At 45.2% G+C, this 25,625-nt stretch overlaps 1 protein-coding gene across 1 annotated transcript in view; it reads left to right on the forward strand.

The window, feature by feature from the left end:
- The first annotated feature begins 1,760 nt into the window (after positions 1-1,760).
- The window catches only part of Ovol2 (ovo like zinc finger 2), a 34,722-nt gene continuing 10,857 nt past the window's right edge, over positions 1,761-25,625 (forward strand). Inside the window, exons 1-5 of the mRNA XM_074074276.1 lie at positions 1,761-2,003; positions 2,701-2,763; positions 3,001-3,537; positions 4,224-4,447; positions 19,691-19,880. Of these exons, the coding sequence (XP_073930377.1) occupies positions 3,438-3,537; positions 4,224-4,447; positions 19,691-19,880 (514 nt within the window). The 5' untranslated portion in view covers positions 1,761-2,003; positions 2,701-2,763; positions 3,001-3,437. The remainder of the gene's footprint in view (positions 2,004-2,700; positions 2,764-3,000; positions 3,538-4,223; positions 4,448-19,690; positions 19,881-25,625) is intronic.

Here is a 25,625-nt window from a genome sequence, read left to right on the forward strand (position 1 = left end):
TTTTAGTTCTTTCTCATAGGCAATCATAATGACTACAAGTAATAATAATTTTGACTTTTTCCTGCAGAATCCTTATACCTTTATTTCTTCATTTTGTCTTATGACACCCGCAAGGAAGTCGATCCTACGTTGAGTGGCATGATGAGGGCTGTCTCGTCCTTGGGTGCTTCTTCCCCAGGCAGATTCCGTTTGTAAACACACACACACACACACACACACACACACACATACAGGTGTGGCAGTTCACATCTGTAAGCCCAACACTGGAGGTTGAGGCAGGAGAATTTCGAATTCCAGGCCAGCTTGGGCTACATAGCAACATTGTTGCAAATAAAAACAAAAAAAGGCAAAACAACAACAAAAACACCAAGCTGCATACTTCTGATTTGTCCACTTCTCTGATACTGTACTTCAACAAATTAGGACTACTTCCCTAACATTCTAATCTCCTTTTATAACTGTGCTCTAAGGATGTCACTGAGCAGGTTTGCTTCAGCCTGACTTTGCATTAGTGGAGATGAGTCACGAGAACACAGGAAAGGTGGTTCATGCCTCATTCTCCCAGCATTGGGGAGAATAAGGCAGGAGGATGGAGAGTTTGAGTCCAGCCTGGGCTACATAGCCCAGACAAAACAAAAACAAAGAACCCCAAACAAACAAGAATCCGACAGATCACTGTTGCTGCCACTAGCTTGAAGAACTCTAAGGGCAGAGGGGACTTAGAGGAAGGGGGCTCAGGGAAGATCTCAGCTCTCCCCAGGACAGAATGAGAGACAAGATGGAGCACAAGGAAGCAGAAGTCCACAAAGCAGAAAGAAAAACTTTCTAACATCAGTGTTTTCTCACCAGAGAACAGGATGCTATTTGAGATAGTGAGTTTCCCAGCTCTGGAAGCATCCAAACGAGCTGTATACACTCTACGGATGCCATACAGAACCTTCATCCCCCAAATTGGCCAGTTTGGTATGGACCAAATCATGTCTCTTCCAAATTCAAGCCTGAGGTTTTCAAAGAATTGGGTTCATTTTACATACTACTTTTGAGGCTGCAACAAAGGCAAAAAAGTTAGCTCTTTGCATATGTTAATAATATTGATAAGCACCTATCAAGTCTGATTAAAAAACAAAGGGGAATGAAAACACATTAGAAATCCTTTCTCCCTAGTTAAAACATCATAGGCACACATCCAACAATCATAGAATAAAAGTGTAACTGTCATTCTTCATTCTCAGACCCCTAAGATTGTGTTGTTTATGAGGCTGCTGAGCATATTTCACTCATTTAAAAGCGTTTCAAATAACAGAAATAGACAACAAAAATAGATCAAGTTTCAAAACCCCAGTACCGCCACAGAACAAAACAACAACAAAACCAAGTGATCCAGGCACTCTTTGATTTGAAATCCAGTAAAAATAATAATAGTGATGATGATTATGATGATAAAGTTGGCTGCTTCTTGTGAAAAAGAAGCAATTTTGAATGAAGTTTTGAAGATTTTTAAAGATGGGGGTAATTCTGACTCCATAGTTTTATTTTATTTTTACTCTTTCATTCAACCAAGCTCTTTCTTTCTAGCAAATCTCCACTTTGTTGGCAGATAAAAATACATCTCCTAGAAGCTGTGCCATTCAGCCTGGTAGCCAAGAACGACTTGTTTTATTGTGCGGCAATAGACATGTCTTCCTCCTCTGGTTCACCGGTATCAGAGGTTTTTTTTTTCACTCTTAGGTGGTTTCTCTCCGAGAAAATTTGGAGTTCATTGGTGAATGCAGCCAGGGCAAATCCTTTGCGGGCAGATCTGGAGCCTTGTCCCCTGCACAACCCCTACAGAGCTGCGCCCCCTCTCCGTGCGCCTTGGGAACACGCCAGCCAAGACGAGAAATCCGTTACCAGGCTGCTGTGTCCCCAAAGGCCATTCCAAGGCGGAAGAAGATCGGGAAAACCGCTGTGTTGATTCCCTGGCCGCGTGGGTTGGGCGTGCAGCGGGGTCAAGTTACAGACAGGTGAGGCAAGAGGTTTAGTGAGCTGCGGACGACAGGGCACCCCTGGCCGGTCGCGCCCCCACAGCCCACAGCAGCTGGCACACTTCAGATTACCTCCTAGATCCTGGCGCCCACGGCGATCCGGCTGTGCCCGTTGCCTGGAGCGCACCGGAACAGGGCGGCAGGAGGGGCCGCGCGGCCCCCAACGTGAGCGCAGCTGCCCTTAGAAACAGTATCTTTCTTTTACCAACCCCCCTTTCTTCCTCTCCCTCCTCTTTCCAGGAATAGAGATAGATAGGAGAAAATAAAAGACAAAAGTAAAAACAAAGCTTTTTATTTAGCTCCCCGGTAAGAGGAGGTGAGAGGTGTGCTTGCTTTCTGGAAAGGTATTTTCTAGACTCAGAATTTGGGGATGGGGTGGTTAGGGAGACAATAAAGGGAATGGCAAGGGCTTGCTTTGAACCTGCGTTTTCATAACCTGCACTTGGTTTTTGTTTCTATTGTGTGCTTATTTGGGGTGAAGAGTCTATTGGGGTGCAAGGTCCTGGGGTGGAACTTGCTTTGGAAGAGCCAGCCTTGTTTTTCTTAGCTTGTGTGGCACAAATGAGTAAAATAACGTGCCTTAACGATGCTAACTTTTAATTTTTATTACCGTATTTATTTGGGGGGCTGCTGTAGATGATGGGGAACTTAAACCTACAAATTCTCCCTTTACCAGACTCCCGGGGAGTCTCCCAGACGTCTCCCACTTCCGACCACCGAGATGCTCTGCAAGCCCTGGGTACGATCCACGAAGTCCAGAGGAATACAGCCATTTTTTTTTTTTTTTTTTTTGGCTTGCTTGTCAGAAACAAACCCACTTGGGGTGGAGGGGGAGGGACACAACTCGTGGGAGGCCCCAACTCTTGGGAGAGGTGCCTTGGGAAACAGACCTGCGGTTTACTTTAAAGCGTTCGTCCTGAGGTGCACGTTATGGGGGAAGGGGCAGGGGAGTTGATTTAAAATGTTCCTTTTTTAGAAAAAAAAAGAGGAGTGGGGACGAAGTAGACGTTAAATTCTTTTGCAAACATTCATGCCTAAGGAAGGGCTGGAACAGGCAGCCCCGGCCGCCGGAACCGGTCGGACAGGTAGCGAGCTTGTTGACACCGTTATGTTGCAGGGCGCATGCTCACTCCCAAGTTTCCTGGTGCCTTTTCTATTCCACCTTATGAAACTTTTTCCCCCGGCGTGGTCTCATCTGCGATTTAAGGAACAGGTGTCGCCAGCCCGGAGGCTGGGAGTCGCCGGGAGTGCGGGGGAGAGGCCTGGGTAGCGCCGCGGCGGGGGGTAGAGGAAGAGGGCAGGAGAGGCGGGAAGGTGGGCTCTGGACGCAGGGATCCAGGGACCCAGCCGCCGCCGCCCCTAGCGGGGAGCAGCTGAGAGTAGAGGGCCGCAATCGGGAGAGGGGACCCCATCATGCCCAAAGTCTTCTTGGTGAAGAGGAAGAGCCCGGGAGTCTCAGTCCGCAGTTGGGATGAACTCCCGGATGAGAAAAGGGCAGACACCTACATCCCAGGTGAGCGCCGCGCGGGGGCCGGGCCTGGGAGTGGGGCTCCCGGGGTGGGGGAAGGGGTGGTGGGGTCCTTTCTGCTTCTGGGCCAGGGTGGGGTTCCCCGGTTCATCTCCCTCTTCCGGTCGGGGACCCTGGGGTCTTTCAGGGGGAGGAAAGCGAGGAATGAGGTTGAGAAACCTGGGTCTCCCTCCCCCCCCCAGCGAGAGCCTCTAATTGCCCGGCGGCGGGACCGTTGGCTGCTGCGCGGGCCGAGGTGACCCAGGAAGCGGGCTACCCTCAATTCCGCGTCCTATTGGGAGTGCTTAAAGGTCCACCAACCCCCTCTCCATCTAGGTGGAAAGAGATCCGACTCCCCCACCCCCCTTCCCCGGGAGCAAGGGGAAACTTGGCGCGCTGGGTCCTCTGCCGCGCGTGGCCCTCAGTTGCTCGTGGGGCCTCGGGGTTAGGGCTAAACATCGGTCCCCAACACCCCAACTAGCTCAAGGGGCCAAGCCGGGGGCTTACTCGCCTACTCCCGCGACGTTGCCCACTTGGCGAGGTGCCCAGGGTCCAGGGCGGGGCGGCGGCGGCACCGCCCGCAGGTCAAACTGCCGCGGGCGCCCGGCCCTGACGCCGCGTGTGTGTGTGTGTGTGTGCGTGTGCGTGTGCGTGTGTGTGTGTTGGGTCATGGCCCGTCCCTCCCTCCGCAGTGGGCCTGGGCTGCCTGCTCCACGACCCCTCCGAGGACTGCCGCAGCGACGGTGGTAGCAGCAGCGGCGGCGGCAGCAGCAGCAGCACTGGAGAGCCTGGAGGCGCCGAGAGCAGCTCGTCTCCGCGCGCCCCCGAGCGCGAAACCCCTGAGCTCCACGACGCCGAGGGCCCACATGGACACCTGGCAGCTAAGCAGCGCCCGGTTGCCAGGTCAAAAATCAAGGTAGGGTGTCGACTCTGCCCCCGCCGCCACCTGCACCACGCCCTGGCGTCGGGCTCCCGGGGCTGTCGCCCCTCCCTGCCGCACCCACCCACGCACCCAGGCACCCGATCCCCAAGCGGGCAGGTCGCGCCACTCCTGCACCTGCCCCTGCCCCTGTCCCTGGGCGGCGGCAGGGCTTCTCCGCGCGTCCTTGTCTCCCGTGCGCCCCGGCGACTGGCTCCCTTAACGGACTCCGTAAGCCTGGGTGGCTCCGCCTGATGCCTAGGTTGGCCTCTGGGAATGCGGAGGATCGAGCACAACTCCCTCCCTTCATTCGATTCTGTGCGCAAATCCTGACTCAGAACCAGGCGGCCCGGAATACTGGAGTCGAAAAGGAGGGACCGGGATCCAAAGAAATATCCCCTCTGGAACGCAGTCCCTTGCGCCATGGTGTTCTGAGAGTTAAACATCCTCCTTTGTGTTCTGCCAGTGGGCAGCTTGGCACCCAGTGCCCCTCTCGCAACCACAGCTATTCCCAGCTATTCCAACATGGAGCGCCTGTTAGACGGGAGGCTTATGTCAGACACTTTGTAGATTTATCTTTTCTCTCAAATCTTTGTGAATTAAATTGATGGATAACAGGGTTTACCTGCAAATTTCTTTGGCGCCTGTAACCCAGTGGGTTGGAGTGTCTGTTCCCCTGTATTGTCGTGCTTCGGTGCTCCCTCAAGAATAATAGAATTGTAGGCAACATCTCATCTGGAGGCCCATCTGTGCTTTCTTGGGTAGAACTTCTATGACCACTTGCTGAAAAGGTATCCACTACCCCCAGAATTAAGGAATCCCTTTTCACTGAGTCTGCCAGATAAGGTAGGGGATAGTATTTAATTAATCAGATGTTCCCAGTTCCTAACCTGGTACGCTATAGTGCCACCTTGTATAACGTAGGTGATGGTTTTAGGACACTTCAGAGCGTCCCCTCTCTGCCCCTCTTCCTCCAGGCCTAGGTTGGGTTGGGGAAAATGTAGGCGTTGGCTGTGAGTTGAGAAAGTACCCAGTTACTTTTCAGGGGGAGGCCATTCCTTTCCTAAACACTTGCTTGGCTCCTGCTGCTTGGCCCAGGGGTGGGTAGGGTTGCATTTGCTTATGAATTCGATTTAAAGCTAAAGCTTTAGGACCTGAGGGTAGGACCTCTTTAAAGGATCTTACCAGCTACTCCTGCTACTTAGTTTAGAATGCTGCTGAGGTTCAAAGTCAGCTGGTCAGAGGCAAATCTGGGCCAGATGGGGTTAAGTGGGAGGGAGCAGCTTGCCTGAGGCTGGTAGCTGGTCCCTTAGGGAATTTGTACCAAGTGTCCCACTTGCATATTTATTAACAGACTAGAAAGACAATTGAAATGTTGTTTGGGGAGTGAGTGTAGCCAATCCGTCCCTTCACCCCCTTGCCTAGATGCTCCTGGAGAGAAATTGGCACAGATCCAGGTCCCTTAACCAACATTTTAGGAGATCCCTTTCCTGCCCCAGGCAAATGCCACCATTGGATCCCTGGATTAAGGGACTAAATTAACCTATCATTTCCAAGATCAGTCCCCTGTGTGTTGGGGAGGGGATGTGGTGCTATTTGCTTCTGGACCGTTAGCAAGCAGCCTTTTCTCCAAACTTTCCCAGGGAATTTTTATTTACTGATGATATTCAGGTTCCTTCTCTATCACCCCCTTCCCAAATGGGGCCATCTTTTTTTTTATTGTTTTATTATTCATATGTGCATACAAGGCTTGGGTCATTTGTCCCCCCTGCCCCCACCCCCTTGGGGCCATCTTAATATCAGTATACACCAAGCCTCTAGAGTTATTAGCTGTTGTATTGGCAGTTTTCAAATGACTGGTGAGATCGTCCACCTTGCAGCATGTGCTGTAATTCTAAAGTTCTTTACAAGAGCTACTGGACTCACAGGATTTCTCAAAGAATTAGCGGAGGAAAGCCACTCAAGGATGGGGCCCATTTTTGTTGTGATTTATTTTATTTCTGTGGTTTTTGGTGATCCATCCCAGGGTCCTGAGCATACACTCTACACTGAGCTATATCCTCAGCCCTATGCATTGCTTTAATGACTTAGTTTTTATAACTGAAACACACACTGGACAGCCACTGGCTCTTTAGGACCAGAGGAAGGACAGATTTTAGCCTGAGCCCTGCAACAGAGAGGAATAAACCACCCTACATTATGGAGTGCCTGCTGTGTGCAAGGTAACAGGGAGATAAAAACACTCCTATCCTGGTCTTCCTTCCAAAATTCTCCAGCAAGTAGCCGTTAAGCATATTAAGCTCTAGCTTTGTCAGTTCTTAGCTGTGTGACCTTGAGCAAGTTGCTCATCCCTCTGGGCCTCAGTTTCCTTATCTGTAAAATGGAGATAATAATAATACTACCTGATAGAGTTATAAGGATAAATGAGTTAAGGGTGGAACATGGTATGTACCAGGAACAATAGACATAATTTGTGTTTGTGGTGAGACACAAACATTAACTCTGTTGCAGAAGAATGAGTGCCAAACCAGAGGACAAGCAAAGATATGATTGCTCTGAGTAGAGAAGCTTTCTTCATATTGATTTGAAGGCTGTGGAAATGGGGGTGGGGGTGAGACAGGCATGAGGGTGGTGTGGGCTGAGCCCTGTAGCTCAGTAAGGAAAAGACTCAGCTCTGGTGACTAAAGGATAGGAAACATGCCTTCTGGAGTAAGGGCCAGTGTTGGAGGCACGGGGCTGGATATGGAGCCTAAAGCAAGGTGAGATGGTTAAGAAACCAAGCTAAGAAATGTGGATGCTCCCACAATGGACAAAGGAGCAGCTCTGAAAGATTTTTGGGAAGGAAAATCTTTGTAGGGTCCATCTTACGAGCTGTGGTCACAGATAAGTTATTTCCTCAAAGCCTTAGTGCACTGACCTGTAAAGTGGGGAATTAATAGAATTGGTCTCAGAAGTGTTACTTACCCACTAAGGTAATGGCTGCAAAATGTTGAGCACTTTTGTGCATGCGTAAACTGTCTTAGAGGGAGTCAGCTGATAAGTGACACATAGCAGGTTTTGTTAATGCCCAACGTCGTGTTGCCTGCAGTAGGGGCCTGGGATTGGCCAACCTGATTGTGTTGATGTGGTGAGTGGATCTGGAAAGAAGTCCTGGAGGCTGATTAGGAAATGTGGTCTATCCTGGTCTACCTGACTTTTGACTGTGGGCCTCAGGGCAAGTTGTGAAATTATCGCTTTACTACTGAGGGTTCTATCATTGTGGTGGGGAGATACATATATCTGGGTCCCTCTGGGAACCCATTTTCAGATCTCCAGATGTCGGATAGAGAATCCCAGGAAATGCTGACCACTTCTGTCCTTCAGAGTCTTATGGAAACAAAGTCTGGTGTCAAATTAGTTAGTTGACTGATATGGTTCATTCCCCACTCAGTATGGCTGGTAGGATCCAGATGCAAGTGGGAACTGGCAGGTAGATTTGTCCTCTTACCCCAATCCTAGTCTGTTCTTTCTTCCTTGGTCTCTCTATGGGTTCTTCAGAAGTATTCTCAACCTTTCACCTGGCTCTCTGGTGCGAGTCTTCCAGTGGTGACAGATGTTTGAACTTTTTTCCCCCATTACTTTTAATAATGGAGAGCTTCAAAGGCAGAGTGGTATGTATCTGTCACTTAACCCCAACCACCATTTCCTATAGCTGGTCCTGCCCCCCCCACACCCCCTTCACTGCCCCCCCATGACTTTGAAACAAATCTCAGACATCATACTATACTCATGTACCATCTAACCACAGACCACATATGTAACTGTGGTCTCAGATTATAATGCCTGAGACTTCTTAGCCATCTTAGTTTGTGTAAATATACTCTGTGACGTTTGTGCAATTGCTTAATGAGGCATTTCTCAGAATGTATCTGTCATTAGGCAATGGCTGACTGTATTTCAATTCTAAACAGTTAAGAATGCACCTCTAATGGATAAAGACCAAAATACTCAATCACACCCACGGGAACTATTGCTATTACGTTCACACTGTTAAATGTCCCATGAATTTCTACTCCCCATGTCCCCCAGTTTGCTCAATCAGGTCCACTCATTGTAAGAGATTGATGTGTTTTTCAGTTCTCTCTCTTTCTCTGGAGGTGGTACAGAGGATTGAACTCAGGCCTCATGCTTGCTAGGCAGACGCTTTACCACTTGAGCCATGGCCCCCTCGCCACCATCCCTCCTGCCAAAGTATCAGCATTTTGTTTTCTTGTACTAGGGTTTGAACCTAGGGTCTTCTGCATGCCATACAAGTGCTGTACCGCTGAGCTACATCCCCAGCCCCTGTCTCTTTTAATTTATATATTATGTCCTTACAAGTTCGTTGATGAAGATACAGATCGTTTGTTTTGTAGAGTCTGCATTTGATTGACTGTATTGCCATGAACATCCTTAGTCTCTGGATGAATGGGTAATTGGGTAATTGGAGCTATAGCTACACTGTCCAGTAGTGTAGCCCTTTTCCCATGTGACTTTTTAAACTAAGATGAAAAATTAAGTTCCTCAGTGGCAGTAGCCACATCTCAGGCTCATTCACCATATATGACTCCTGTATGCCACAGAACAGAATAGAGTGTTGTGACTACCATAGACAGTTGTATTTGCCAGCACAGCTCTATGTTTGACCAGATTTATTTTATTTTGGCCTGAATATGTCACAGTGAGGGTATGAATTTCCATCAAGAGGCACTGAATGTTCATTTATCTTTTTTTGTGATGTCAGGAGCTGAAGTTCAGGGCCTAAATATTTCAGATGATTACATATTGCAAAACAGTGATATTTCAGTTCTGCTCTTCATCTGTTAGCTGATATATTTCTTTCCTTTACTTTTTTTGTGCTAGGATTTGAACCCAGAACCTTGTACATGCTAAGGGCATGCTCTCCCACTGAGCCTCACCTTTAGCCCCCTAGCTAGCATATTTCTTTAGAGAAACACTTCCCCTCATCTATGCTTTGGTTTTGTGTTTTTTTTTTTTTTTAGAAAAGGCAGAAGAATGTCTGACTTCTGCTAGACATGGTAGTGCATAACTGTATTACCAGCACCCAGGAGGCTGAGGCAGGAGGATCACAAGTTCTGGACCAACTTAAGCAAGAACCTGTCTTGATTCCCTTTATTTACCTTTATGAATGAAGATAGTCAGTTGGTTGACCAGAATTCTCCACTGATGCCTCTTAGTCTTTCTAAGTATTGTGGGTTCTTTTTAATTAATTAATTTATTTATTTTGTGGGACTGGGGGGTTGAACTTAGGGCTTTGCACTTGCAAAGCAGATGCTCTCCCACTTGAGTCACACCTCCAGTCTGTTTTGTTCTGGTTATTTTGGAAATGGGGCTTTCATGAACTATTTGCCTGGGGTTGGCCTAATACTCCTGATCTTAGTCTCCCAAGTAGCTAGGATGGCAGGCGTGAGCCACTGGCCTCTAGCTCTAAGTATTATTTTGAATCGTGGACTTAAGTAGTTTTAAAAAATATATTGATTTTTTTTTTTTTTTTGTAGTACTGCCATTTGAACTTGGAGCCTTGTGCTTGCTAGTTAAGCCTTCTACCACTTGACCCGTAAATTTGTTGTTTCAAAGGAAACCTAAGCTCTGTTTCTAACCCCTTGCCTCCTGTCTCCTGTCTCCCAAGACAGAATTGAATGCCCCTTCTCTCTCTCCCACTGAAGCTTCCTGGCCTCACATTTGGCCAACTAGACTCCTCTTTGAAACTCTACACCTATCAAATCCAGGGAAATTTCCTACTGGGCTCTTTTCTCTAGCACCTGGTGCAGTGGTACCTAACTTATAGGACACAAATCAACACAGAACAAGAATTCAGGCAGGGAAGAAGGCAACAATCCCTAGACAAGGGGGACAGGATATAGAGGAAAACACAGAAAGTAAAAAAAAAAAGGGTGATCTGGGAAAATGAATGCTTGATAAAGGTTATCTTAATAAAATGGAGGGAAAGAGGAATAAGAACAATATGTGTTAATTGTACCAATATTTATTTATTTACTCATTTACTTATTTATGGTGCTGGAGATCAAATCCAGACCCTCACACATACTAAGCAACTGCTTTACCACTGAGCTACATCCCCAGCCCCTTGTACCAGTTTTATATTTAGATATAGGTGAAATGGATTTTTATCATTGGAAGGGACTGCATTGGTTTAATGCAGGCAACAGAATCCATTGCACCCTTTTAAAGCAAAGAATCATTAATTATATGGCACTAAGTGAACTAAAAGACCAAGCTGAGCTCCTAGAAGTGACTCAGAAGCCACAGTACTGAACCAAACCACCTATGCAGCTATGGCTGCTGTCCAGTCAGGAAGCTGCTGCCTTTATGGCTGCCTGCTCCTGCTACATGATGCTTCTGCTAATGCAGAGTGTAAGACAGTTGCTTCTCTGCCCATTTGCCCCAGGGCTTAGTCCAAATCTCCTGATAGTGTGTGTGGTTGGTAGAACCCAAGTTATGACTTAAACCCTAGCTTCAAGGGAGTCTAGAAAATGTAATTTGTAGGTCTCTAGCCTCTGCAGTACAGGAAGGCCAACTAATAAAGTTGGAATAAATACTGAAAGTGTCCATTTATAGAATCCATACCAGGAACCTTGGGGATTCATACGGCCCAGTCTTCTTACTTTCAGGGTGAGAAATGTAACATCCAGAGAGTTTTCATTGAGTTCTTCACAGCTGTTAATGCCAAAGTGCAACCCAAGTTTTCATTAAATTCCTCTTAGCTGTTAATGGCAAACCCAACCCAATGATCTTTGTTTCAACATTGTTGTAGTGCATTGCAGGATACCAACACTGTCCAATATCAAAATGGTAGCCTTAGTCAACATGTAGCTTTGATAGGAGAAGGGGACCAGGAACTAGAGAAAAGGTTAGATCAAAAAGAATTAACCTAGAAGGTAACACACACGCACAGGAAATTAGTGTGAGTCAACTCCCTGTATAGCTATCCTTATCTCAACCAGCAAAATCCCTTGTTCCTTCCTATTATGGCTTATACTCTCTCTACAACAAAATTAGAGATAAGGGCAAAATAGTTTCTGCTGGGTATTGAGGGGGTAGGGGGGAGAGGGAGGGGGCGGAGTGGGTGGTTAAGGGAGGGGGTGGGGGCAGGGGGAGAAATGACCCAAGCATTGTATGCACATATGAATAATAAAACAATAAAAATCTAAAAAACCCAAAAAAACATGTAGCTTTGACATTTTTAGCCATTATGGAGTCTGACATTAAGGAACCATGATATGAGGCAAAATACAAGGGTTCATTTTCCCTTCCCTTCCCCCATCATAGCCAGACCCATGAACCTGTCCTGAGGGAAGTACAGGCATAAGTTTGCAGATGACAGAACACTTTCAGAATCTCACTGTGGGCACCTACAAGATGGGTGGCCACAGGTAGGTTCACTGCATGTCTTTGAACCTCAGTTTCTTCTGCTGCTTGGAAGTTTGTATTCTCATCATTGTCTCTCCATTTGAGAAGGTTCTCACTTCTGCCATGTGAGGGAGTTGTGAAGCCTCAGGAAATGGTTATGTGGAGGAGGAATCTGAATCTTAAAGGAATTGGGGAAATACGTTTAGCACATTTTGAGCATTCAGAAATAGCTAACATACATGTCTGTGGAAATCTTGTCCCAGTGGGTGCCAGAAGGTAGCCTTGGACTTGGAGTGCCCTCCCACAGGAAATAGGACCATTAATAATGAACTGGTTTAGTGGAAGCATCAACAGAAAATAAAGGGCTCTTCCCCTTTTTGTTGGTATTCTTTTAGACATTTGACATCTTAGCCAACTTTGAAGTTGGTTACAGAGCCAGCTGAGGCCTCTATTTCCCTGGATGCTCCTGACATTTTCAGCAGTCCTGATACAATGATTAGTTTGTTTCTTGCTGTAGAGGCCTGTTTTTGTTTTTGCTTTTTCAGAAGAACTTAAGGGAAATTTTGCTTCTTTTTTAAAATGAAAGCTGAGATCCTACAGAGGACAGGACAGCAAAAAAAGCACCAAGTCTGGGGCTTGGAGAATTGCTCATCGGATCTTCATCTTTCTTGCCCTGAATTAATTTCCAGACTGATGTCATTTCCCACCCTCTATGGTGGTTTCCCTGCTTCATTAATAAGCACCTTGCAAAGTGTTAATTTTTGATTAAGAGGAGACTATTAAGCGTTTTCAGAAGGTATCATGATATAAATACCTCTTCTGGCAGGTCTGCATTATGATTAAATGCATTAATAATTTCTGTATCAAAACACATGAATATTGGCACTACATGGAGTAAAACCTATGCATATTTTCACATTGGCTTGGGTCAGATGTCACTGCCCAGGAAGATAGGAGAGAATACTGGTTGCCAGAGCTTTTTAGATTACAGAGTTGCACATGAAGAACTTGGGGCTTGTGGCTCACACTAAAGGTTAGTTCTCTTTTTCTTCCATCAGAGAAAGAAACTCAAAAGCAAATTGAGGAACAGTGAGATTTTGACCAATTACTTTTTATTTAGGATTGCAGGATTTTGGAGATGATCTGACTATAATAGGGCTTACTGAGTGCCAGACCCTTTTAAAGTAGATTTTCTTCTTCAACTCTAATTTATATCCAAGAGGCAAATACAGTTATTCATATTTTATAGGTGATGAAATTCAGACTTAAGAGGTTAAGTAATTTGATTACATCCTCTGACTCTAAGTGGTGGAGCAGGAATTGAATTTAGGAATTTGGAAAACAGGCTCTGCTCTTAACTTCTTATATTGCTGAAGAGACTGTGTAGTACCATTTAATATTTTTACGAATGAGGAAATTGTGATGCAGAGATGTTAAATGACATTTCACATCACACAGATTGCAGGGCAAGGTTTTTATCAATTCTTTAGCATTTCTTATTTCTCTGTTCCACAATCATTTTATAACTAACATGATCTAAGTTTGGGTTTAAGAGGTGACTTTTGTCTATTACTTGTAAGGTAATAAGGTAAGACTAGTTAACTCTTTCTTGAACTTATAGAAGGTAGTGTTAGGTACAAACCTGAATAAACATAATAAAGGTGGCCCAGTGAGCAGATGTGTGATCTGGGGAGATAGAATAGGTCCTCTGGCCCATGGAACATCCTTAGGAATCATATGTGTCTTCCATCCTGAGAGAGAACACCTACAGATGTGGCAGATCTGGCTTGTGGGGGTTTCCATCCCCAGCACCTAAATAAATAAATCATCAATAAAAGAAATGTGGCAGATCTGATATTCTGAGTGAGAATGTGATACATTTATTATTCTTCTAGTTCATTTATTCCTACTGCACAGATAACCCCAAATCTAGAAGCTAAAATCCTTTATATCAGGCTGGAGGTGTGGCTCAAGTGGTAGAGTGCTTGCCTAGCAATCACGAGGCCGTAATTCAAGCCCCAGTACCACCAATACACACACACACATATATATTTGTATATATATATATCATATTACTTATTTCTGTGAAATGACTGGGCTTGGCTGAGCACTTCTTGCTGGGGGGGTTCTTTTTTTTTTCCTTTTTCTTTTATTATTCATATGTGCATACAAGGCTTGGTTCATTTCTCCCCTCTGCCCCCACCCCCTCCCTTACCACCCACTCCACCCCCTCCCGCTCCCCCGCCAATACCCAGCAGAAACTATTTTGCCCTTATTTCTAATTTTGTTGTAGAGAGAGTATAAGCAATAATAGAAAGGAACAAGGGTTTTTGCTGGTTGAGATAAGGATAGCTATACAGGGCATTGACTCACACTGATTTCCTGTGTGTGGGTGTTACCTTCTAGGTTAATTCTTTTTGATCTAACCTTTTCTCTAGTACCTGTTCCCCTTTTCCTATTGGCCTCAGTTGCTTTTAAGGTATCTGCTTTAGTTTCTCTGCGTTGAGGGCAACAAATGCTAGCTAATTTTTTAGGTGTCTTACCTATCCTCACCCCTCCCTTGTGTGCTCTCGCTTTTATCATGTGCTCAAAGTCCAATCCCCTTGTTATGTTTACCCTTGATCTAATGTCCACATATGAGGGAGAACATATGATTTTTGGTCTTTTGGGCCAGGCTAACCTCACTCAGAATGATGTTCTCCAATTCCATCCATTTACCAGCGAATGATAACATTTCGTTCTTCTTCATGGCTGCATAGAATTCCATTGTGTATAGATACCGCATTTTCTTAATCCATTCGTCAGTGCTGGGGCATCTTGGCTGTTTCCATAACTTGGCTATTGTGAATAGTGCTACAATAAACATGGGTGTGCAGGTGCCTCTGGAGTAACAGTCTTTTGGGTATATCCCCAAGAGTGGTATTACTGGATCAAATGGTAGATCGATGTCTAGCTTTTTAAGTAGCCTCCAAATTTTTTTCCAGAGTGGTTGTATTAGTCTACATTCCCACCAACAGTGTAAGAGGGTTCCTTTTTCCCCGCATCCTCGCCAACACCTGTTGTTGGTGGTGTTGCTGATGATGGCTATTCTAACAGGGGCAAGGTGGAATCTTAGCGTGGTTTTAATTTGCATTTCCTTTATTGCTAGAGATGGTGAGCATTTTTTCATGTGTTTTCTGGCCATTTGAATTTCTTCTTTTGAGAAAGTTCTGTTTAGTTCACTTGCCCATTTCTTTATTGGTTCATTAGTTTTGGGAGAATTTAGTTTTTTAAGTTCCCTATATATTCTGGTTATCAGTCCTTTGTCTGATGTATAGTTGGCAAATATTTTCTCCCACTCTGTGGGTGTTCTCTTCAGTTTAGAGACCATTTCTTTTGATGAACAGAAGCTTTTTAGCTTTATGAGGTCCCATTTATCTATGCTATCTCTTAGTTGCTGTGCTGCTGGGGTTTCATTGAGAAAGTTCTTACCTATACCTACTAACTCCAGAGTATTTCCTACTCTTTCTTGTATCAACTTAAGAGTTTGGGGTCTGATATTAAGATCCTTGATCCATTTTGAGTTAATGTTGGTATAGGGTGATATACATGGATCTAGTTTCAGTTTTTTGCAGACTGCTAACCAGTTTTCCCAGCAGTTTTTGTTGAAGAGGCTGCCATTTCTCCATCGTATATTTTTAGCTCCTTTGTCAAAGACAAGTTGGTTATAGTTGTGTGGCTTCATATCTGGGTCCTCTATTCTGTTCCACTGGTCTTCATGTCTGTTTTTGTGCCAGTACCATGCTGTTTTTATTGTTATTGCTTTGTAATATAGTTTGAAGTCAGGTATTGTGATACCTCCTGCATTGTTCTTTTGACTGAGTATTGCCTTGGCTATTCGTGGCCTCTTGTGTTTCCATATAAATTTAACAGATTTTTCGATCTCTTTAATGAATGTCATTGGAATTTTGATGGGAATTGCATTAAACATGTAGATTACTTTAGGGAGTATCGACATTTTTACTATGTTGAGTCTACCAATCCATGAGCATGGGAGATCTCTCCACTTTCTATAGTCTTCCTCAATCTCTTTCTTCAGAAGTGTATAGTTTTCCTTGTAGAGGTCTTTCACATCTTTTGTTAGGTTTACGCCTAGGTATTTGATTTTTTTGAGGCTATTGTAAACGGAATTGTTTTCATACATTCTTTTTCAGTTTGCTCATTGTTAGTGTATAGAAATGCTAATGATTTTTCTATGTTGATTTTTATATCCTGCTACCTTGCTATAGCTATTGATGATGTCTAGAAGCTTCTGAGTAGAGTTTTTTGGGTCTTTAAGGTATAGGATCATGTCATCTGCAAATAGGGATATTTTGACAGTTTCTTTACCTATTTGTATTCCTTTTATTCCTTCTTCTTGCCTAATTGCTCTGGCTAGGAATTCTAGTACTATGTTGAATAGGAGTGGAGATAGTGGGCATCCTTGTCTGGTTCCTGATTTTAGAGGGAATGGTTTCAGTTTTTCTCCATTAAGTATAATGCTGGCTTAAGTTTGTCATATATAGCTTTTATAATGTTGAGGAACTTTCCTTCTATTCCTAGTTTTCTTAGAGCTTTTATCATGAAATGATGTTGGATCTTATCAAAGGCTTTTTCTGCATCTATTGAGATGATCAAGTGGTTTTTGTCTTTGCTTCTGTTAATGTGGTTTATTACGTTTATTGATTTTTGTATGTTGAACCACGCTGGGGGGGGTTCTTTGCTGGTTGCAGTCAGATGGCAGCTGGGGCTGGGGTCTTCCAGGGCCTTCCCTGGGCTGGGTATCCATAGGCTTAGTCACAGGGCTGGCAGTTGATACTGACCAGCACTTCCCTCTTATGTTTCCAACTGTTTTGATTGACTCATTCCTTTTTTTTTTTTTTGCTATTACAAACCAAATTTCCAGGCACAAGATAGGTGAAAGACACCTTTTGGGATAAATTTCATATGTGCAGGTTTATCCTGCAAATATCCCTTCTCTTCTGAGAAGTGAAATTGTCTGGCAGAACCTGACTTTATCAGCTATAATCTTTTGCTACTTAATTAACCTTACATTTTCTTTCAACAAGATTCTTTTAAGGATCTGAATATAATTTGTTAATACCTGATGGCTGGATTGGTCATAGGGCACATGCACCTTCATGGATTGGAGGGTGTACCTCTGGATGACTTTCCTAAATGAACCACTTTGTGGTGACTCAGTTTTCTGTGCTGTAAAACGGTACTATAGGCAAAAGCAGAGAGAGAAAAGAAAAATTTTCCTTTGTTGAAGAATACTTGCAGAATTTCTACTTTTGTTTTGAGGAGATCATAGGAAAGGTCACCCTGGGAATGAGCACCCCCCCATCTCTTCTCCCCATTCCATTTTCTATTTCAAAAAGTTTTGGGCCAGGCACTGGTGGCTCACACCTGTAATCCTAGCTACTAAGGAGGCAGAGATCAGGAAGATCATGGTTCAAAGTCAGCGTGGGCAAATAGTTTGTGAGTGTCTATCTTAAAAATACCCACCACAAAAATAGGACTGCTCAAGATGTAGGCCCTGAGTTCAAACTCCAGTACTGCTAAATAAATAAAGAAATAAATTTGGGTATCTCAGTTAGATGATCTGCTCAGACAAATTAAGTTCCAAGTAAATGAGACTGAACTAGAGGAGGAGGCTGACTGGAAAACCCTCTTCTGTAGTCCCATGGCTCTCCAGCCTTCCCACATACTGCCACGCACCCAGGTGCCCAGCAACACTGAGTGACTTTGCATTGCCCTGGTCCAGGCTTGGGACACAAGGGATGGAAGGCAGCAGTGTGAGTGGTCCTCAGGGCTTGAAGTGAGGAAACCACATAAACTCTGAGGGACCACGTGTGGGTAAAAGCTCTATGGAATGAAATGGTGTAATGTATAGTCAGCCCTCTGTATCCATGGGTTTCCCATCCACATATCCAACCAGCAGCCAGTTGAAATATTTGAAAAAAGCATTGCATCTGTACTGAACATATACAGGCCTTTTTGTCTTGTCACTGATACAGTATAATGACTACTCACTTAGCACTTACATTGTACTAGGTATTGTAAGTAATCTAGACAGGATTAAAAGTATATGGAAGGATGTACACAGGTTTCAGTATCTTCAGGGGTCCAGGCACCAATCTCCCCTGAATGCTGAGGGATGACTGTACTGAACTCTAAGGGCTTGTGGCCTAGCTTCCCTCTCTTCCTCCCTTCCTCTCTCCTTCCCTTCCTCCTTCCTTCTTTCCTTTCTTCCTTCCTTCCTTCCTTCCTTCACAGTGCTGAGGATGGAACTCGGGTCTAGCACATAGTAGGCAGGTGCTCTACCACTGAGTTACACCCTAGCCTGACCTCATTTCTCAGTTGCAGAGATCATGGAATGGATCTGGTTAGAAATGTAGCACCTCAGACCCACCAGACCTCCTACCAGAGCCTGCATTTCATGTGGGGACACTAGTCTGAGCACACTGGTGGAAGAGGAGACCTGTTTGGGTATTTGCAGAAGGGTGTGAGAGCAAGGGAGCAATTGAGCTGGGCCTTAGGGGAGGTGATACTCAGGGTGAGTAAATGGAGAATGGTATTTGAGACTAGGAGAGTGTAGAACAGGAAAGGGCCTGTTCTTCTGCTAATGATGTTTGTGTGAGGATAAGTTTTTGCTGTTGTTGTGCTGAGGATAGAACCCAGGATGGAACCTGTAGCACAGCTAGGCAAATATTGTGCCACATCCCCATCTCTTAGACTTTTTACAAATAGAATCTTGGCAGAGCAGTTGGACCCATCTTCTAAAGGATCTGATGTGGTAACCTGTAAAGATACCAGATCTAGCATTTCTCATCACATAGATATAGATTCAGTTTTTGTTTGTAGGAGTAGTCAACGTCATTGAGAGAACACTGACGGAATGTCCAGAGACTGGAATTCGGTTGTGGTCTTGTTGATTATGAAGCTGTGGGATCCTGACCAAGTCACTTCCCTAAGTGATAATTTTGCTTATGACTTTGTGGTTAAGAATTGGGGTATGGCCCAACTGAGCAGTTCTACTCTGGGATTGACTGGGGCTGAGTGAGTGGCAGCCCTGGGTTGGTTAGAAGGACCAGTAAGGCTTTATTCGCATCTGGCACCTCAGCACCTCTCCACGTGGCCTCTAGCTCTCTGTGTGGCTAGCTGGGGCTTTCTCAGCATGGTGGCCTTGAATGTCTCACATGGCAACTGTTGTACAAGAGGGAGCCGATGAAAGCTGCAAGGTCCCCTACAACCTGGAACTGACACATCCTTGCTGCTGTTTGTTGGTCCAAATGGTCATCAGCCCTGCCAGATTCCAGGGGAGAGGAAGTATCTCTGTTTCGTGATGGCTGGAGCAGCTGTTGGTGCAGGGAGGAGGGAATTGATTTTGGCCATCTTTGGGGACTGTCTATAGAGGACCCAGACTTCTTCCTTCTGTTCCTTCATCCTCAGCACTGGCTTCTATCCCAAGGTCCAAAGGTGGCTGTAGGGGACTTGAGCCTACAGGAATCACTTCTCCCCTTTAAGAAAATTTCTATTTCATTAGCCAGGTAGTCACATGGCCATGTCTTCTTAGAAGGCAGTTGTAGGACAATCTGTGTGAGCAGCTAGAAATCAGAGATGGTGGGGGGTAATGATGGGAATCAGAGATGAGAAACACCTGCCCATTGTTCTCCCACCTTCCCCAAAGCCAAGCCCACTTAGAATTTGGAGGGGACAGAAACCACAGCTACCTCCAACCTGCAGGCACAAGAAGGAGGGTCCCCCATGCAAGTCTCCTATAACTTCACTGCCTTTCTCTGTTCCCAGTTCACCACAGGCACATGTGGCGACTCTGTGATTCACAGCTGTGACCTGTGTGGCAAGGGCTTCCGCCTACAGCGCATGCTCAACCGTCACCTCAAATGCCACAACCAGGTAAAGAGGCACCTATGCACCTTCTGCGGCAAGGGCTTCAATGACACCTTTGACCTGAAGAGACACGTCCGCACACACACAGGTGAGGTTGGGCTGTGTGCTTTGCTCTTAGCCACGTTTTTCTGGACAAGAGTCCCTGGTTCTTTCCCCAGCAGCCAAGTTGGGAGCATGGTGCAGGATCATATTTCTGGAAGGGTCACAGGACTGGGCATCTGTGGTCAGCCCATCTGAACTCACCTCCTGATTCTGTTACCTGTAGCCATGTCACCTCAGACCAGGCAAGGCACCTTTCATAGCTCGTTTTCCTCTCTGTAAATAAAGAGCCTCAAAGCAAATCACTGGCAGGGAATATTCAGAAAATCATGATATCACAATGCAGCCCCTTGGTCTAGGCTGTCAGAATGTGGTATTTGGTACCACTGTAAGTATTTAATGCCTCTGTCTTGGGAAGTAAGCCCGTATCGGCATGTAGCATTATATTCCTCCTGAGATGCCAGAAGAAGAAGATGCTTACGATGCTCACTTAGAGCTGACCTGAGCATCCCACTTGAGCATGTGTCTTCCTTTGGATTTTCCTCAGTTTCCTGAATTTATTTGTTTGTTATGTTTTGTTTGTGTGGTGCTGGGGGTAGAACCCAGGACCTCATGCATGTTAGGCAAGTTCTGTACCCCTGAGCTGCACCCCACCCTATTTCCTGATACACATAGTGTGTATCTGAGTCTTCCCCTGCTCCATGTTACAGATAGTCAGGGGGACGCCCTTTGACCTTACTCCCAACCTTACTGATTGGTCACAAGCCCCATTAGTTTTATCTTAGGAGCATCTGGCCTCCAGGCTTATCCAATAAAGGCCTGGTAGTTTATACCTTTGCCCCAGTGAGCCCTGGAGGAGAATTCTAAAGATGCCACTTCTTTGCTAAAAAATCTCCAACTCTGGGCAGATTGAAATCCCAACTCCGCATCTCTTATCTTTTTCTCTTTTCTTTTTTTTTTTTTTTTAGCGGTGCTGGGGTTTGAACTCAGGGCCTCATGTTTGCTAGGCAGGCACTGTACCACTTGAATCATTCCACCAGCTCCCTCATCTCTTATCCTGATGGGCCTCCTGTAAAGCCCTTCATGATCTGGATCCCTATTCTATCCCAGCCCAACTGATCCCATCACAGCCTGTCCCATACTGGCCCAACCCATTTTAGCTCATCCTATCTCATTTAAATACATCCCATCCTAACCCATTCAGTCCCATCCAGGCTGCTACCCAACCCTCCTGACAGCTGCATAGTGCAGTTTAGGGTTTCGTCTGGCATTTTGGTGGGGATGGGAAAATGTTCACTCCTCCTTCCAGATGATACTCTCAGCTCCTCAACTCCTACACAGTGACTTTCTTAAGTCTTCTGTATTCCATTTTCTTTTCTAATTCTTATCATGCTTTATTGTTCTTTGGGTACTGGCTTTGAGCTGTCTTTGTGACCTGGGAAGAGGATTACCTGTATTGGAAAGTGCATTGGCATGCTGAAGATATCTTTCTTTTTAAATATTTCTAAAGTGAGCTTTTCATTTAAGGGTAGCATATATCCAGAAAACTACACATATCAGGGAACTTAGGAATTTTTACAAAGTGAGCACACCCATACAACTAGCACCAAGGACAAGAATCAGAATATTTTCAGCCCCTTCCCAGAAGCCACTACTCCCTCCCAGTCACTATCTCCTTTCCTCCAAGGAGAGTCAGCATCATGACTTCTCACAACGTAAGTTATTTTTGTAGTAGATATAAATGGAATCCTATAGTGTATACCCTTTTGGGTCTGGCTGTAGGCTTCTTTTTCTTTTTTTCAAAATTCCACTGATCAGTAAAAGTTTAACCTCTACAAGGCCATCCTGGCCATTATGTTAGTGTGGGAAGAATACTTAGGGAGTGATAGGGGTTCTTAGGGATGCTTAGGGATTCTTACAGGTGGTGGTGGAGTCTGGTAGGTAATGGGAGGTCCTGGTGCAGGGATCACAGAATGACTGCAAAGCTGGGCCTGAAGGTAACTGGCCCTGGGGACTATTCATTAAGTTATTTGTCACTAGCTGCCTAAAGAGTTTCTCAGCTTTTTGCCTCTATCCGAAGACATCCCCAGGGCTATGGCCTAGTTCTTTTGTGCCTTGCTTGGTAGAATCTGCAGTCACTCACCAAATCCTGACCTCTAGGACAAAGTGCAGGGTGTTCAGGGAGCATGGTGGGCTGTTGGTACCTTCGGTTAAGTGAACACTGAGCCAATGGGAGTTGCCTCCCCTGTGAGTTAATACCAGGGACTGACCACTTCTCAGAGAAGAGTTTATAAGTTGAGTCATTTACTAGTGTCTAAGTTTGGGGATGTAGCTCAGTGGTAGGGCCTCTTGAGATGCACAAGGTCCTGGTTTCAGTCCCCAGCCCCATAAAAACAAAAATTCACATGTAAGTCAACTGGCTGTGAGATGGTCACACTGTCTGAATTACTTATTTTTTTACCTTCATTTTTTCATCTTTAAAATGGGCGCGGTGATTTTCATACCTATCACCTAGAGTGATGGTTGTGAGTTTCAGGGCAAAAATTACATATTAAGTGCTTTGTAAATACTAAGCATTATTGGTAGTAAAAGTTGCTGTCATTGGCAGAGGTTTCCCAAAGACCCTATGTCCTCTTCTGTGAGCACTCTCTTCTGTGTTTTGGAGGTCTCAGCTGACAGAGAGAGAAGTGACTCAAACATCTATCTGCCTGTGTCACAAGAGAAACAACAAAGATGACAGGCAGAAGAAAAAGTGGCATATACCAGGGCATCTTGGAAGGTGCCTTGTTTCTGATGGAGATGGTATTTCAGCTGGGTCTTGGAGGATGAGCTGTAATTTGTGTGGCCTGATAGGAGGAGGGTGGGCATTGCAGATAGTGAGTTGCTCCTGAGGCAAGCCTCAACACTGATTTGAGTATGGGCAGTTGGTGTGGGGGGTGATCCCAGGAGGCACATGGTGAGTTGGGGGGTGGTTGGGAGGGGAAGACAGCTAGGAAGAGTGTGGTAAAATGAGCAAATCATTACTGTGAACAACTGATGCTTGATTCTGCTGGAGACCCTCTGAGGAATCATACAGAACACGTCCCAGGTTGCTCCAGGAGTGAGGAAGCTGGGATCTTGATCCATCAGCCTCCATCCCCCCTTGTTTGGGGGTCCATCCTGAGACTGTCAACTTCAAGGCAAACACACACACACACACACTTTGCAGACCTGTCATGTTCCTTGGGGAGTACCTTCAGGCAGAGAGTTGCGGGACTTACCTGAGACACAGTGGTGGACTGGGGATATGGGTGGAGATTCAACAGCATCTGCCCAGGGAGGCAGAAGACTTAACAAGTGAGGAGGGTGACTGGTCAGAGACTGGGAGACTGTTCAGAGGGGTTACCACAGTCCCTTCAGATATATGGTCACTGCCATGACATTGATCCTATCATCTTGAACAACTCCCATGAGCCATTGCTATCATCCCCCATTTTACAGATTAGGAAACCAAGCTTAGGGAGCTCAGATGACTCATAAGAGGGAGAGCTGGGAACCATGACATGCTCAACCTGAAGTTCAAAGTCATTTATCTTCTACAGGATCCTGGTCTCTGCCCCTTTTACCTCCTAGGGCCTCTGACATTCTCCCTGAAGCTGGGACCTCACCAGCCTGCCCCATAGCAATTTCTAGAATTCTGCCTGCTTCTGGAAGAAGATGAAATAAAGGGAAATTTAGAAGAAGATGAAATAAAGGGAAATTTAGACCCAGCACAAACCACACATAGCAGCATGGGGTTTAACAGGTTACAGAGGAGCCCGTGAGTGTATGTGTTCAGGGATGTCAAGATTTTCTCTGGCCATGGTGAGAGCAAAAGGGGGGGTAGCCTACACCCATTGGGTCCACAGGTTGAGGTGCTCACGTCTCCATCTCATGTTCCTCAAAAGTGACATTTGTAGTGACTCTTTTGGGAATACTGAAAATCACTTAGGTTGATGAGAAATGCAGACCCACTGATGCTTTTGCAAAGGGCTTCACACAGTTGTCCTACTGGGGGAGAGGCCAGTGCTAGGGGGCATCTACAAGTAGAATGCCTGGGGCTGCACCTGGTGTGGCTACTGAGCCTCAGAAACAGGGCTCGTTGGAATTGAGCTGTGGTTTAGGACACTAGATTTTGAAGACTTAATGAAGAAAAAAAAAAAGAGAAAAAATATCAATTTTAATTGTGAATTTCACATTGAGATTGAAATATTTTGGATATATTGAGTTAAAATATAACATTAAAACTAATTTCACCTGTTTCTAAAATTTTCTGTTTAATGAGGCTACTAGAAATTTTGTTTGTTTTTTGAGGCAGGGTCTGTCTATGTAGCCCAGGCTGGCCTCAAACTTTTGATCTTCCTGCTTCTGCCTCCTGGGTATTGAAATTATAGCCGTGCACCACTATTCTGGGCTGCTTCTAGAAAATGTTAAATTATGAAATAGCTCGCATTTTTTAGAATTCTTCATGAAGTTTTTATTTAGCTGCATACATGTGGACAGAAGATAGTTAGTATAAGGGCTTTGTAGTTCAGTGGTACAACACATGTCATATTTCATATGTGTGAGGCCCTGTGTTCAGTCTCCAAACAAATAACTCTCTCTTTTTTTGGACTTATCCTTTTTTGGTAGCACTGGGATTTTAACTCAGAGCATCATGCTTGTGAGGCACTCTTACCACTTGAGCCACTCCACCAGTCTTCTGTTTCTTGGGGGTGGGGTAGGGGGTGGTATTGATGTTTGAACTCAGGGCTTTAAGCTTACTAGGTAGGCACTCTACCACTTGAGCCACGCCTCCAGCCCTTGCATTTTGATTTCTACTGGACAGCACTAAGACAATTGAAATCTATAGGTAACCATTTAAAATTTTTTAATTATAACCCTTGCTCTTAAAGTGGTTAACAATAGCATTATGGAAATGACTGGGACTTCTTTTCCCTGCCCTGTTGTAATTTTTTATGGTGATATCCCCCTAAGGGACACTGGACCTGAAAGAGGAGCCAGGGTACTAGTAGCTGGAGGAAGAGGCCAGGCCTGCCACCTCCTGAGCGCAGTACAAGAGCAAACATTTGGGAATTCTCAGACATCGTTTTAGTTCATGTGATCCAGCCTCACTGGATTTGAAAGGCCTCACTGAAGTTCAGTGGGAATCTGGTCTTGCCTTTGGCTGAGCCGTAAATGTTGGGGTTTAGTGTAGTAATATTGTAAGTATTGTGTTTGGGCCTGAAACAAAGATACAGGTACTTGACGTAGAGATAGTCGACAGACAGTTGAGGTAGGTGTGTGTTTCCCTACTGTCCTTATAGAACAGGCCATGATAGGTTAGAGACCTGGCTGGAGCCAGGCAGCAATTGCTCACGCCTGTAATCTTAGCTATTCAGGAGGCAAAGATCAGGAGGATCGCTGTTCAAAGCCAGCCCGGGCAAATAGTTTGTGAGATCCTATCTTGAAAAATACCCAACATAAAAAAAGGGCTGGAGGAGTGGCTCAAGTGGTAGAGCACCTGCCTAGCAAGCTAGAGGCCCTGAGTTCAAACCCTAGTACTGCCAAAAATTAAAAAAAAGACCTGACTGGGATCCCAGGAACCCTCCATTAGAGAAAGGTGGCCACAGGGTTGATGAGGTGGACAAAAATGGAGATGGAGGATCAGGGTTAAGCCATCTGCCCCTATCCCTCTACCATCACCGGTATCTCTTTCCATCCAATGGAACCACCGAGGGATCAGGGCATCTAAGGAAACACTCAAAATACAAAGGAGACTTCTTGAAAAAGAGCC

This window comes from Castor canadensis, chromosome 5 (assembly GCF_047511655.1).
Source record: "Castor canadensis chromosome 5, mCasCan1.hap1v2, whole genome shotgun sequence".
Classification (NCBI taxonomy): domain Eukaryota; kingdom Metazoa; phylum Chordata; class Mammalia; order Rodentia; family Castoridae; genus Castor; species Castor canadensis.